General features: G+C 41.6%; 1 protein-coding gene across 2 annotated transcripts in view; it reads right to left on the bottom strand.

Annotated features, from left to right (window-relative positions):
• Positions 1 to 16,241, bottom strand: part of LOC118371764 (RNA-binding protein with multiple splicing-like) — a 75,835-nt gene extending 59,594 nt beyond the window's left edge. The window contains exon 1 of one of the 2 annotated variants that reach the window (XM_052459255.1): positions 15,813 to 16,241. In XM_052459255.1, the coding sequence (XP_052315215.1) occupies positions 15,813 to 15,872 (60 nt within the window). In that variant the 5' untranslated portion in view covers positions 15,873 to 16,241. The remainder of the gene's footprint in view (positions 1 to 15,812) is intronic. The other variant, XM_052459254.1, reaches the window with a different exon arrangement.
• Positions 16,242 to 16,631: the final 390 nt, after the last annotated feature.

The raw sequence follows: 16,631 nt of genomic DNA, 5'->3' as shown, positions 1-16,631 counted from the left end.
GACATGATGCAGGACATATGCAGTGTTTTTTTTTATAGCAATATCAAATCATTTCTGGGTAGCAAGTAAGTACCCTACTGTAATAGTACCCTACTGTAATAGTACCCTACTGCAATAGTACCCTACTGTAATAGTACCCTACTGTAATAGTACCCTACTGCAATAGTACCCTACTGTAATAGTACCCTACTGCAATAGTACCCTACTGTAATAGTACCCTACTGCAATAGTACCCTACTGTAATAGTACCCTACTGCAATAGTACCCTACTGTAATAGTACCCTACTGTAATAGTACCCTACTGCAATAGTACCCTACTGCAATAGTACCCTACTGCAATAGTACCCTACTGTAATAGTACCCTACTGTAATAGTACCCTACTGCAATAGTACCCTACTGTAATAGTACCCTACTGTAATAGTACCCTACTGTAATAGTACCCTACTGTAATAGTACCCTACTGTAATAGTTTTCCATTCAAATTTTTAGCAAAACACTATTTCTCAAGCAAAATGTTGCTAGGACTGTCTGGGAGTGGTCTGAGTGAGGGAAGGGAAAAGTGAATAGTAGCTGTTTTAGGCAGAGAGGTTTGGAACTCTCTTTCTTTTTTTAGTCTATTAACCAATTTACCGTCTAGTGATGTCACCAGGCAAACCCAAACTCCCGCCAATGCAAACAGGCTGATTAGAAGGTCTTATGTAGATTGTATTTTTAACCCACAAATATTTTTTTTACATTTTACATTTATTTAATGAGGCAAGTCAGTTAAGAAAAAATTATACTTTTCAAGGAACAGTGGGTTAACTGCCTGTTCAGGGGCAGAATGACAGATTTTTAACTTGTCAGCTGGGGGATTTGAACTTGCAACCTTCTGGTTACTAGTCCAACAATCTAACCACTAGGCTACCCTATAATAAAACTGTTTCATTTTTTTTCACATGTGGTCGTATTATCAGCTGCTGTGCAATATGATACAAAAACAAACAACTACATTTTGACTGCACTGGGCATTTAATTGATCTAAGGCATGTTTTAGAACATTCTCCTGAGTCACTGTGAGTCTTCCACCTGCATTCCCATAGTGCTGAGGTGCCCTGTTTCTGGCTTGGAATCCTTGACCATTTATGGTGCTCTCATGCACACCAACCCGCTGAGAGTGCTTCAATCAAAAACAGCAGACCCACCACCAGCCAGCTGAGAACTTCACAAAGTGCACACAGTGCCGTTACCTGGCAACAGTTAGCAAAGCTCGGTGCGCACCGGGGCCAAAAACATCAGATCCTATTAAGGCCACCGTTGCTGTGTGTCCCGCGGGAGGAATGCACCTCTAATCAGCCCTCTATGATGCCATTGCCTGTGAATGAAGTCATCACCTCAACTGCGATGGCCAAAGACAACTTTTGGGGGTCCCAGAGCCACCTAAAGACTCTAAAAATGGTATTGTGACTTGTGACTACTAGAACAAAGTCATCAACTCCAACTGTAGCTCTAACTGAGGAGATGTCAAACCATTTCCACCCTGACCATTTCCACCCAGACCATTTCCACCCTGACCATTTCCACCCAGACCATTTCCACCCTGACCATTTCCACCCTGACCATTTCCACCCTGACCATTTCCACCCTGACCATTTCCACCCTGACTCTAGAACAAAGTCATCAACTCCAACTGTAGCTCTAACTGAGGAGATGTCAAACCATTTCCAAAACAATGGCCATAAGTAACACTTTTCACACAAAATGAAGGCTGTTTTCAGAATCAATAACAACCGAAGCCAAAGTCAACATACTCTAAAAACATATAACATGATTAGCTACCATTATATTGACGCTTACTGTATAAACCATTTCAGTAACAAAACAGTTTGAGTTTGTAGAAAGAGAAAGATATTTCTCACCCATTATAACGGTTATTAATTAATTAATAATAACTAATTTGTGACAATTGTAAAGAGCTACTGATGAACAGAAAAATAAAGAACCATCTGTATAGACTTAGATAAAGACTTTTATTCTGAGTTAGAAAAATTTGGTATCATTATTAAATTATCTGTCTGATCATACAATTCATACAATTATATCTATGTCACAATTGACTGTTTCATAAGCAATTATAATATTCCTAAATCGATTATTTCTAACGTATGGAATGTGTATGCATGGCGTCAGATAGGTGTTCCGAGTTCGAGTTCATGTGCTTTTTTTTGACCACCCGTTTCTGTTTAACATGAGAGACATGACCTCGGAGTGTGAGTGGGATGAATATTATTTGTGTCGGAGCCAAGTTCCGTAGATAGAGGACTCAGGTGTGGTAGGTAGAGATCTGGCCCTGGAGTGTAGACTTGGCATTGTGAGGTCTGATTTGTGTGTGTGCATACATTTGTCCTTTTTCAGAAATGCGCAAGTATGTATTAATACACGTGTGAATTGGAAAGATATTTTTGTCACTGTTCCCTGTTATTGTCCGTCTTTATAGTTAAAAGAAACTGAAGGCCTTCTAAGTGTCAAACGACCCAAAATGGATGAATCCATCTAAGGCTGTTGTTAATCCTGCATGAGTCAGGGTGAAAACAAAAGGTCAAAAGGTTCCCCATTCAAGATCAGAGGTCATAGCAAGGTTAGTGTTTGGGTCATGGGTTAACTGAGAGGTCAAATAAACTAAAACCAAGAAAGGGGTTTGAACCACCGATCACTGCCTCTCAAAGGTCTGTCAATGTTAAAGCAAGTGACTGAAGCCAGAACACGTTAAAACAAAATATATTTTTGTTTATTAAACAAATGATTGAAGACAGAGCAAATAAAGAGCTGTCTTTAGGTGTTGTGTTCTCCTTGTCTTCCTCTCATTTAAACTGAACCCCGTCCTAAGCCTTTAGGTTTCTTCATTTCCTGTCAATCAACCGCCGTTCATCTTGAACCCAGAGACAGGCTACTTTAACACGTCAACAGGAAGGATATTTTCACAGACTGTCAAGTAGATTGGCCGTTTTTGGGCTACATTTACAGCTGCCCCAGTATGCTAAATAGCTATTTCCTCTCCCTATACACTTCCTCCTCTCTGTGGTAAGACCCTCCCCCTCTCTGTGATAAGACCCTCCCCCCTCTCTGTGATAAGACCCTCCCCTCTCTCTGTGATAAGACCCTCCCCCTCTCTCTGTGGTAAGACCCTCCCCCTCTCTGTGATAAGACCCTCCCCCTCTCTGTGATAAGACCCTCCCCTCTCTCTGTGATAAGACCCTCCCCTCTCTCTGTGGTAAGACCCTCCCCCTCTCTGTGGTAAGACCCTCCCCCCTCTCTGTGATAAGACCCTCCCCCCTCTCTGTGATAAGACCCTTCACCCTCTCTGTGGTAAGACCCTCCCCCCTCTCTGTGGTAAGACCCTCCCCTCTCTCTGTGATTTACATTTACATTTAAGTCATTTAGCAGACGCTCTTATCCAGAGCGACTTACAAATTGGTGCATTCACCTTATGACATCCAGTGGAACAGCCACTTTACAATAGTGCATCTAAATCTTTTAAGGGGGGTGAGAAGGATTACTTTATCCTATCCTAGGTATTCCTTAAAGAGTATACATCTTACCTCTATTGATTGATATCCATGGAATTGTCTAATTTCAGTCAGAATGATTTGCATATAAAAACAGATGGTATCATCATAAAACAATTTCAATTTAGATCATACAAGGGACAAACCTTACCTTAAATTGAGATCTTAACATTGTTCAGTTATAAGTGCCTTCACCTGCTGTCACCCTCTCTGTGGTAAGACAATCCCCACTCTCTGTGGTAAGACCCTCCCCCATCTCTGTGGTAAGACCCTCCCCCTCTCTGTGATAAGACCCTCCCCCCTCTCTGTGATAAGACCCTTCCCCCTCTCTGTGATAAGACCTTCCCCCCTCTCTGTGTTAAGACCCCCCTCTCTGTGATAAGACCCTCCCCTCTCTGTGGTAAGACCCTCCCCCCTCTCTGTGGTAAGACCCTCCCCCTCTCTGTGGTAAGACCCTCCCCCTATCTGTGATAAGACCCTCCCCCCTCTCTGTGATAAGACCCATCCCCTCTCTGTGATAAGACCCTCCCCCTCTCTGTGATAAGACCCTCCCCCTCTCTGTGATAAGACCCATCCCCTCTCTGTGGTAAGACCCTCCCCCTCTCTGTGGTAAGACCCTCCCCCCTCTCTGTGGTAAGACCCGTCCCCTCTCTGTGATAAGACCCTCCCCCCTCTCTGTGGTAAGACCCTCCCCCCTCTCTGTGGTAAGACCCTCCCCCCTCTCTGTGGTAAGACCCGTCCCCTCTCTGTGATAAGACCCGTCCCCTCTCTGTGATAAGACCCTCCCCCTCTCTGTGGTAAGACCCTCCCCCTCTCTGTGGTAAGACCCTCCCCCTCTCTGTGGTAAGACCCGTCCCCCCTCTCTGTGGTAAGACCGTCTCCACAGGCTGACTCAACAGCATTCCAAAGACAATAATTAGAACGGGCTAATTGAGCCTTTCCCACAAATCCCTTTGTTACTGATCCCCCCAACCTTGGTCTTTTTTGTTTTGAAGTCGGTAAAAGCATGAGTTAAACTGGACAGAAACTGAGTACAGTCACTTCTGTTTAAGCTTAAAACTTCCAGTTACAGAAGAAATTTACCCTTTAAAAATCAACTATTTCTAAAACAAACAGTAGCCATTAGTCAGTAGTCAGCAGTCTGTAGCCAGTAGTCAGCAGTCAGCAGTCAGCAGTCAGTAGCCAGTAGTCAGTAGTCAGCAGTCTGTAGCCAGTAGTCAGCAGTCAGTAGCCAGTAGTCAGTAGTCAGCAGTCAGCAGTCAGTAGTCAGTAGTCAGCAGTCAGTAGCCAGTAGTCAGTAGTCAGCAGTCAGTAGTCAGCAGTCAGCAGTCAGCAGTCAGTAGCCAGTAGTCAGTAGTCAGCAGTCTGTAGCCAGTAGTCAGCAGTCAGCAGTCAGCAGTCAGTAGCCAGTAGTCAGCGGTCAGTAGTCAGTAGTCAGCAGTCAGCAGTCAGTAGTCAGTAGCCAGTAGTAAGCAGTCAGTAGTCAGCAGTCAGCAGCCAGTAGTCAGTAGTCAGTAGCCAGTAGTCAGTAGTCAGCAGTCAGTAGTCAGTAGTCAGCAGTCAGCAGCCAGTAGCCAGCAGCCAGTAGTCAGCAGTCAGTAGTCAGTAGCCAGTAGTAAGCAGTCAGTAGTCAGCCTCACATGTTCTGCCTGGCAGCTCTCTCGTCTTTAGGGTTCCCATGACCATAAACGGGTCATCTCAGGGTCATCTGCTAAACGCTGAGGGTCATCTGCTAAACGCTGAGGGTCATCTGCTAAACGCTGAGGGTCATCTGCTAAACGCTGAGGGTCATCTGTTAAACGCTGAGGGTCATCTGTTAAACGCTGAGGGTCATCTGCTAAACGCTGAGGGTCATCTGCTAAACGCTGAGGGTCATCTGTTAAACGCTGAGGGTCATCTGCTAAACGCTGAGGGTCATCTGCTAAACGCTGAGGGTCATCTGCTAAACGCTGAGGGTCATCTGTTAAACGCTGAGGGTCATCTGTTAAACGCTGAGGGTCATCTGCTAAACGCTGAGGGTCATCTGCTAAACGCTGAGGGTCATCTGTTAAACGCTGAGGGTCATCTGCTAAACGCTGAGGGTCATCTGCTAAACGCTGAGGGTCATCTGCTAAACGCTGAGGGTCATCTGTTAAACGCTGAGGGTCATCTGTTAAACGCTGAGGGTCATCTGTTAAACGCTGAGGGTCATCTGTTAAACGCTGAGGGTCATCTGTTAAACGCTGAGGGTCATCTGTTAAACGCTGAGGGTCATCTGTTAAACGCTGAGGGTCATCTGTTAAACGCTGAGGGTCATCTGTTAAACGCTGAGGGTCATCTGTTAAACGCTGAGGGTCATCTGTTAAACGCTGAGGGTCATCTGTTAAACGCTGAGGGTCATCTGTTAAACGCTGAGAGTCATCTCAGGGTCATCTGTTAAACGCTGAGGGTCATCTGTTAAACGCTGAGGGTCATCTGTTAAACGCTGAGGGTCATCTCAGGGTCATCTGTTAAACGCTGAGGGTCATCTCAGGGTCATCTGTTAAACGCTGAGGGTCATCTCAGGGTCATCTGTTAAACGCTGAGGGTCATCTCAGGGTCATCTGTTAAACGCTGAGGGTCATCTCAGGGTCATCTGTTAAACGCTGAGGGTCATCTGTTAAACGCTGAGGGTCATCTCAGGGTCATCTGTTAAACGCTGAGGGTCATCTGTTAAACGCTGAGGGTCATCTCAGGGTCATCTGTTAAATGCTGAGGGTCATCTGTTAAACGCTGAGGGTCATCTGTTAAACGCTGAGGGTCATCTCAGGGTCATCTGTAAAACGCTGAGGGTCATCTCAGGGTCATCTGCTAAATGCTGAGGGTCATCTCAGGGTCATCTGTTAAATGCTGAGGGCCATCTGTTAAACGCTGAGGGTCATCTCAGGGTCATGCTTTCACATTATGATATACCCCAATAGAGAGCTGGCCTGCTGGGATATGGGGAGGGATGGGTTATAGAGAAAATGGAGAGAGAGGAAGGAGGGGAGTTGGATCGAGAGAGAGAGGAAGATGATGGTTGGTAGTTGAATGAGAGAGAGACTAAGGTGATGGTTGGTAGTTGAATGAGAGAGAGACTAAGGTGATGGTTGGTAGTTGAATGAGAGAGAGACTAAGGTGATGGTTGGTAGTTGAATGAGAGAGATGCTAAGATGATGGTGGTAGTTGAATGAGAGAGAGACTAAGGTGATGGTTGGTAGTTGAATGAGAGAGATGCTAAGATGATGGTTGGTAGTTGAATGAGAGAGAGACTAAGGTGATGGTTGGTAGTTGAATGAGAGAAAGACTACGGTGATGGTTGGTAGTTGAATGAGAGAGATGCTAAGATGATGGTTGGTAGTTGAATGAGAGAGAGACTAAGGTGATGGTTGGTAGTTGAATGAGAGAGATGCTAAGATGATGTTTGGCAGTTGAATGAGAGAGATGCTAAGATGATGGTTGGTAGTTGAATGAGAGAGAGACTAAGGTGATGGTTGGTAGTTGAATGAGAGAGAGACTAAGGTGATGGTTGGTAGTTGAATGAGAGAGAGACTAATGTGATGGTTGGTAGTTGAATGAGAGAGATGCTAAGATGATGGTTGGTAGTTGAATGAGAGAGAGACTAAGGTGATGGTTGGTAGTTGAATGAGAGAGAGACTAAGGTGGTGGTTGGTAGTTGAATGAGAGAGAGACTAAGGTGATGGTTGGTAGTTGAATGAGAGAGAGACTAAGGTGATGGTTGGTAGTTGAATGAGAGAGAGACTAAGGTGATGGTTGGTAGTTGAATGAGAGAAAGACTAAGATGATGGTTGGTAGTTGAATGAGAGAGAGACTAAGGTGATGGTTGGTAGTTGAATGAGAGAGAGACTAAGGTGATGGTTGGTAGTTGAATGAGAGAGAGACTAAGGTGGTGGTTGGTAGTTGAATGAGAGAGAGACTACGGTGATGGTTGGTAGTTGAATGAGAGAGATGCTAAGATGATGGTTGGTAGTTGAATGAGAGAGAGACTAAGGTGATGGTTGGTAGTTGAATGAGAGAAAGACTAAGATGATGGTTGGTAGTTGAATGAGAGAGAGACTAAGGTGATGGTTGGTAGTTGAATGAGAGAGATGCTAAGATGATGGTTGGTAGTTGAATGATAGAGAGACTAAGGTGATGGTTGGTAGTTGAATGAGAGAGAGACTAAGATGGTGGTTGGTAGTTGAATGAGAGAGAGACTAAGGTGATGGTTGGTAGTTGAATGAGAGAGAGACTAAGGTGATGGTTGGTAGTTGAATGAGAGAAAGACTAAGATGATGGTTGGTAGTTGAATGAGAGAGAGACTAAGGTGATGGTTGGTAGTTGAATGAGAGAGAGACTAAGGTGATGGTTGGTAGTTGAATGAGAGAGATGCTAAGATGATGGTTGGTAGTTGAATGAGAGAGAGACTAAGGTGATGGTTGGTAGTTGAATGAGAGAGAGACTAAGGTGGTGGTTGGTAGTTGAATGAGAGAGAGACTAAGGTGATGGTTGGTAGTTGAATGAGAGAGAGACTAAGGTGATGGTTGGTAGTTGAATGAGAGAGAGACTAAGGTGATGGTTGGTAGTTGAATGAGAGAAAGACTAAGATGATGGTTGGTAGTTGAATGAGAGAGAGACTAAGGTGATGGTTGGTAGTTGAATGAGAGAGAGACTAAGGTGATGGTTGGTAGTTGAATGAGAGAGAGACTAAGATGATGGTTGGTAGTTGAATGAGAGAGAGACTAAGGTGATGGTTGGTAGTTGAATGAGAGAGAGACTAAGGTGATGGTTGGTAGTTGAATGAGAGAGAGACTAAGGTGATGGTTGGTAGTTGAATGAGAGAGAGACTAAGGTGATGGTTGGTAGTTGAATGAGAGAGAGACTAAGGTGATGGTTGGTAGTTGAATGAGAGAGAGACTAAGATGATGGTTGGTAGTTGAATGAGAGAGAGACTAAGGTGGTGGTTGGTAGTTGAATGAGAGAGAGACTAAGGTGATGGTTGGTAGTTGAATGAGAGAGATGCTAAGATGATGGTTGGTAGTTGAATGAGAGAGAGACTAAGATGGTGGTTGGTGCCACTGAGTGTCATTATAATGCCAGGAGTTAGTGAGAGCATGAGTGAAAAAGGGATAGTGAGGGAGAGAAAGAGGGGGGGGGGTGTTAAGATAGATGTGGTTAATTATAGTATGTGAGTGAGAGAGACTAAGTGCAGGTGACAGAATAAGCACATAGACACACAGCATGACAAAACAAACCAAACCGCCAGACTTATTTCAGAAAGGCTGGCACGTCTCCCAACACTACTATCTGTCAATGATCACACAGCATCACAAGACATGAATGGACCTTAAGTCAGCAATGAGGGGTTTTATAAACCAAGATGATCAGTGTATTCACACAACGGCTGCTACTTTTCTCCTCTTTACTGGAGAATTCTCAAATGGTTTTGAAGACTTCTGTACAATTCTAAACACTTCTTTTTTTTTTCTTTCTTCCTCCCAGCGTCACATTTCACAGTCGAACCAGCAGTTGTTGACACTAAGCCTTGTTGTGTTTTCAAATACCTCTTGTCACACAGCTGACAAATGTCCAAGATAAGATAACAATTCCCCTAGCGCTTTTATAAATAAACTCAACCCATCGGGTGGGGGGAAGGTAGTGTGTGTGTGTGTGTGTGTGTGTGTGTGTGTGTGTGTGTGTGTGTGTGTGTGTGTGTGTGTGTGTGTGTGTGTGTGTGTGTGTGTGTGTGTGTGTGCACCCTATTATAACCAGATTATGGCTCCAGTATCCCCCCCCCCTCCTGATATGTTCCACGTCATAGTTTGTTAATGTATCTGTGTGCCCTTTTCACAAACAGAACCCCCCCCCCACCACCACCACCACCACCACCACACACACACACACACACACACACACGCACACGCACACGCACACGCACACGCACACACACACGCACACGCACACGCACACGCACACGCACACGCACACGCACACGCACACACACACACACACACACACACACACACACACACACAGGGGACATCGTGGCTTCACTCATCTTCACTCATCTTCACTCATCTTCCTCCTTCATCATTTTCCCACTGCATAACTCCCTGCTAAGATGTCTCTGAAAAGGTCAACCTGGCCACATGACCTGCCATTTGAAGAGGACGAAGATAGACAAAAACGGGCCTGCACAATTCAATTAGGCTCCAGGGAGGGATGGTTGCATCTGTTGGACTGTAGTTAAATGCAAATCTCTGCCAAGCTCTTCAGGTTTATTGTAACTTCTTGACCAAACACATAAACCTATGGCTGGGCTCTGTTCTAACACGTAATCTCAGTGAGACTAACCTGTGTCAATAAAGGTTTAACGTAATCTCAGTGAGACTAACCTGTGTCAATAAAGGTTTAACGTAATCTCAGTGAGACTAACCTGTGTCAATAAAGGTTTAACGTAATCTCAGTGAGACTAACCTGTGTCAATAAAGGTTTAACGTAATCTCAGTGAGACTAACCTGTGTCAATAAAGGTTTAACGTAATCTCAGTGAGACTAACCTGTGTCAATAAAGGTTTAACGTAATCTCAGTGAGACTAACCTGTGTCAATAAAGGTTTAACGTAATCTCAGTGAGACTAACCTGTGTCAATAAAGGTTTAACCTGTGTCAATAAAGGTTTAACGTAATCTCAGTGAGACTAACCTGTGTAAATAAAGGTTTAACGTAATCTCAGTGAGACTAACCTGTGTCAATAAAGGTTTAACGTAATCTCAGTGAGACTAACCTGTGTCAATAAAGGTTTAACGTAATCTCAGTGAGACTAACCTGTGTCAATAAAGGTTTAACGTAATCTCAGTGAGACTAACCTGTGTCAATAAAGGTTTAACGTAATCTCAGTGAGACTAACCTGTGTCAATAAAGGTTTAACGTAATCTCAGTGAGACTAACCTGTGTCAATAAAGGTTTAACGTAATCTCAGTGAGACTAACCTGTGTCAATAAAGGTTTAAATCAATAAATGAATAACAATAATATATTGATACAATTTGAATGGCTAAGATCAAATAGGAATCGGTCACTTGATAAGCCCTGTAATGAAGCCTTCAAAAGGCACAATGCAACATTAGCCTCAACAGTAAGCGAACACTTTCTTCCAAATGAAATGCTTGTTTTAAAGTGGGGTCAGATTGCCAGGTTGAAGTTGAGATGAGTGTGGATGTATTGAGGAATGTGGAGATACTGAGATGTGGCAGAGGGGTGGAGGTTGTGCAGGGAAGCATGAAGGTTAGAGGTGAAGGAGACATTTATCTAAAACTCCTACAGGAAATGTATGTAAATTCTTCCATTTCTTTGTTCTAGAGAAAGCATTGTCTCGCTTCACTTTTTTTCCCCCCACACTCTGCTATTCATTGTGTTTTGAGAGCGTCTTGAATTTTAACCAGGACTGCTGGTCAATCCTGACCTCATATAATCCACAGTTACAATAATAAATTATTTCACATTGCCTACAGCAATGATCACCAGTACTGGGGGTTGGGGAGTGCTACAGTACGGGGTTCTAGTCAAGTACTGAAACACAAATTCAACTAATATATGAATCATTCAATAATGATTGTGTCATCAGCAGAATATCAACAGAATATCAACAGAATGTTGACAGAATATCAACAGAATGTTGGCAGAATATCAACAGAATATCAACAGAATGTTGACAGAATATCAACAGAATGTTGGCAGAATATCAACAGAATATCAACAGAATGTTGACAGAATATCAACAGAATGTTGGCAGAATATCAACAGAATACCAACAGAATGTTGACAGAATATCAACAGAATGTTGACAGAATATCAACATAATATTAACAAAATGTTGGCAGAATATCAACAGAATATCAACAGAATGTTGACAGAATATCAACAGAATGTTGACAGAATATCAACATAATATTAACAAAATGTTGGTAGAATATCAACAGAATATCAACAGAATGTTGACAGAATATCAACAGAATGTTGACAGAATGTTGGCAGAATATCAACAGAATATCAACAGAATGTTGACAGAATATCAACAGAATATCAACAGAATATCAACAGAATGTTGACAGAATATCAACAGAATGTTGACAGAATATCAACAGAATATCAACAGAATATCAACAGAATGTTGGCAGAATATCAACAGAATATCAACAGAATATCAACAGAATGTTGACAGAATATCAACAGAATATCAACAGAATATAAACAGAATATCAATAGAATATCAATAGAATATCAACAGAATGTTGACAGAATATCAACAGAATATCAATAGAATATCAATAGAATATCAACAGAATGTTGACAGAATATCAACAGAATATCAACAGAATATCAACAGAATATCAATAGAATATCAACAGAATGTTGACAGAATATAATCCAGCACCAGTCAAGTCTCAAAGCGACACTAGTTTACAGTGAACACGGTATGTGTGTGTAAGAACAATGAAGCAGGTGTATACTGCACTGAATTGCACAGGTGATTGCTACTTCAACTGTTTTTGAGGAAGATGCCAGAATTAGTAGTTGAACTTTGACGCTTTTACCATGATGAACTAGTGTTACTGTGTGGTGTTGTTGAACAGTAAACAGACACCCTATATTACTTGTTTTTGACGAGAGGACAGTGTTTTCCCAGCAAACCAAAATTGGTTCTGTGAATGTTCCCAGATTGTAGGAAACGTGTAAGATCCGTATTTGAGCAACTTCGAAATGTAATGTGTCAGTCTAGGAATAAAATAACTCATACCTACACATACTGACTTTGCAAGCCGTGGTACCTATCCACCGGGCACACACTGGTTGAATCAATGAAATGACGTGGAAACAATGTGGAATAGAAGTTACATTGACATCGGTGGACCGTTGGGAACTTATTTAGAGATTAGTGAACAAGCAGGAAAAGCTGCCAGTCATACACACTAGAAAGTATATTTCTTTGAAATTATTCAAATGTTTTTCAGCTCGAAGCAAAGTATGTGTGTGTGTGTGTTTGTGTTTGTGTCTCTATTAGTTGATCTGTGTTTGAGTGTGTGGCCTGTATCTGTTAGTGCTGTGCGATTTAACCAAAATGTCACACAAAAAAAAACAATTAAACCAGGAATTGACCGGCATTGGTTCAATTATTTATATTCCATTTCGTTTATTTTTTTTCTGTGATGTCAATGCTAACATTGCACAGTGTCTCCAGAGATAAAACAAATCAAGCCCGAACTGTGCAATGTAGTAGGGAGTTGTAGTTTCAACAGGCCAATATTCTACATAGTTCGGCACAGAAAACGTGGTAATTAACTATAATGACCATAATCCATTGCATGCCTTCTTGTCCGTCTGTGTTCAATTATGCCTGCTATCTGAAAATACATGATCTAAATGATTGATAGTTGGTATTCAACAGTCATACAAGTATGCCTTATCTACTTTGAAGAACTACAAAAATAGTGATTTTGTCAGACTTCAGCTCTATGGAGATGAGATTACTTTTTTAATTGAACCTTTACTTAACTAGGCAAGTCAGTTAAGATCAAATTCTTATTTACAATGAAGGCCTACACCGGGCCAACCCCGGACGCTGTGCGCCGCCCTATGGGACTCCCAATCACGACTGGGTGTGATACAGCCTGGATTCGAACCAAGGACTGTAAAGACACTTCTTGCACTGAGATGCAGTACCTTAGACCGCTGTGCCACTCAGAAGCCCCAAATGAAATAATAAAGTCATCAAATACAACTAATGTAATAAACAACTGAAATATGTTATTAAAGTAAATTAATGTGAATAATGGTTAATAAGTGATCAGCAGTAATGTACAGTCACTAGCATCATGGGGACTTTTCTTACAGTCACTACCATCATGGGGACTTTTATTACAGTCACTAGCATCATGGGGACTTTTATTATAGTCACTAGCATCATGGGGACTTTTATTACAGTCACTACCATCATGGGGACTTTTATTACAGTCACTAGCATCATGGGGACTTTTATTATAGTCACTAGCATCATGGGGACTTTTATTACAGTCACTACCATCATGGGGACTTTTATTACAGTCACTACCATCATGGGGACTTTTATTACAGTCACTAGCATCATGGGGACTTTTATTACAGTCACTACCATCATGGGGACTTTTATTAGTCACTAGCATCATGGGGACTTTTATTATAGTCACTAGCATCATGGGGACTTTTATTACAGTCACTACCATCATGGGGACTTTTATTACAGTCACTAGCATCATGGGGACTTTTATTACAGTCACTAGCATCATGGGGACTTTTATTATAGTCACTAGCATCATGGGGACTTTTATTACAGTCACTACCATCATGGGGACTTTTATTACAGTCACTACCATCATGGGGACTTTTCTTCATTGTTTTATTCTGTGTTGTTACAGAATTCAACCCACATAATAATGCATAGCGCATTTAATGTTTAAAAAAATAAATGATCTAAACCAAAATCGAAAAACCCTGAAACAGAAACAATCTTAAAAAGCAATAATCAAATCACTCTATTATCTGCGTGTTAGTGTGTGCACGCTTGCATGTGTGCTGGATTGTACAATGTTTTCTTCAAATGAGTAACAACCATTTACAAATATTAGGACATATATCATCTCACAAAATACAAAGTGTCACTGTCTAACTAGAAGTCAATATACATAAGTAAATATTAGGCTTTGGGTGGTCTGGAAAGCTTCCAAACATCTCCATAGCCAAGCCCATTAAACTCTCCTGTGCTCTTTAATGTAGTCTGTATAAACTCTCGCTCCAAGCTTTGCTTTATATTGTACAAGTAGGAGGCCTCAGCTGGAGCAGTGATCCACTATCTTACTTTTTGTGAGAACTTTCATGAGAGCAACGACATGAATTGTTTTCCCCCCACCCCCCAATTTTTTTTTTTTAGAAGATGCAAAGTTAAAATACTTGGTGCTGGGTTCATTTAGAGTGTTATAAGGGCCTTGGGTGCTGTTGTAATCATTGACGTGAAAAGAAGTCTTTAAAAGTAGTCACTCGTAACATTTTCCCAGATTGATTTGAACTAAACTGTTACATTTATGATGGGGGTGTGCAAAAAAAGGACCAAAGTGTCAGTGACACGTGCTGCAGGTATGAAAGGTTTATAGTCGAAACACTTACCTTCAGGACTTTATTGGAAAACTTTATTGGAACATTGCAGTAAACCAAAGAGAGAGACACAAGGACCATAATACCTTTCCTCTATGTCTATCCCCTACCACATATGTGTGATGCAAACTGGATTGCACCCATAGCGGTCTAAACACAAGGTCCATATATCAGGTCGCATCAAGTTTCGACTGTTTTGCCTATTCAGACATATGTGACTAATACTTAGGCTGTAATGAAATTCTTTCAAGATAAATAGGTCATTTAATCGGATATATGTTTCTTACATCACTTGGCTGGGTAGACTGCGGCATATTGCAATAACACATCTGTCATCTAGAAAGCCGTCATTTCAATGCCAAAATAAATGACGCGATGAAAATGATACCGCTACCAACATATTTAGATAGCAATATATATTTAGGACATTTGATACAATATTGCTAAACGGAGCTCATATTATTTTAAGAGAGAAGAAAACAACTGTCAGGATAGTGAGATATAACTTTACCAGCGTACATTCACCTGTTTAGATTATGGATACCAGAGACAATGGCATTCAGAGATATATCTTCTTTTTTTTTAGCCTGAAACATAGTTCTGGAGACTTGTCTTATGCGGTGTGGAGGCATATTGCCTGCATGTTGCAACAGCAGTGTTTGAAGATGATCTGAAGATCAGCTGACAGCCAATACCGCTTACTTAGAAAGAACATGCCTACTCCTACACAAATTGGCCCTATCAAAGTAGATCCTACATTACTTAATCTATCTCACATATTCATCAACAACATGATGTTGGACTTTTTTTTTCTCTTCAAAACTAATTCAGCAAAGTTTTAATTTGTGGTCAAAAGTTAACAGATGAGTATCACTAGTATTCATATCTCGTTGTCTTCTGTCATTGAGAATAACCACAAGTGAAACATCATGAACGAATAGGTTTACACATGAATCACACGTGAATCAACTATTTGAATGTTCTTATGTATCAAATAACTAATACATTTTTTAAAAAATCCCTTAGAATGAAGATGCGTTAGTCAGACAACGTGACAAACCGAAAGGATATATAGACGGTCATACCTCCTCTTCATGACTGGTGAATTCATTCGAATCGTTCTCTTTCTCAGTATTGTTATTCATTCTGAGACAGTTATCTTTTTATCTTGGATCGCCTTTTGTTTGGTTCTATCCTTCTCTGGAGAAAACAGAAGAACAAGCCGTGTGCCGACCGCTGTCCTGTGTAAGCTATTGTACCTCTAGCTTTTTCCTAGTTTCCCGGCATTAATAAAACAAGTCAATGTTAAAAGTCAACTGACAGATAAACTGATAAATATTGAAATGGTTCTGGATATAGATCTAGATAACCCGTTAACACGACGACATATTCCTCATTAGAATGCAATATTCCTAGGAAATCTTTCCAGAACCACTGCGCGCCCGGAGGAGTGAGATGAAAACAACTATTCATTTAACTGCACTACGGCAAGGCAGACCTTGACGAGGAAAGTTCTCCCATCTCATTCAAAGAGGGAGGGGGGGCTGGGATGGGGCGTGGGATAGGGAGTGTGATGCGCCGTTTCTCCGAGCTTATTAATGTTTTATAAGGTGTCATACTAGGAAGGCAACAAAGGAACACTTATTTGAGCCTCCAGCGCAATTTACACGTTTAATCGAACGTTTTAGATTCTCACGCGTGTTTCAGGTGACCCAACATGTTTTCGAAACGAGGAGACAGTTTAGCTATTCACGTGCTTTTAAGAAAAACATAACAATAGCACGCTCACGGCGGTATTTCATTATTTTGTATTGCACAGAAGCCTATCAGTAAAGGTAGCCCAACTGACATTTGCTTTGGCCTGTTACATGGTATTGTATATCATTTGATACTTTTATTCAGTA

This window comes from Oncorhynchus keta, chromosome 13 (genome assembly GCF_023373465.1).
Source record: "Oncorhynchus keta strain PuntledgeMale-10-30-2019 chromosome 13, Oket_V2, whole genome shotgun sequence".
NCBI classification, from domain to species: Eukaryota; Metazoa; Chordata; class Actinopteri; order Salmoniformes; family Salmonidae; genus Oncorhynchus; species Oncorhynchus keta.
The sequence above is the reverse complement of the archived record's forward strand: the minus strand, read 5'-3'. Positions and strand labels throughout refer to the sequence as shown.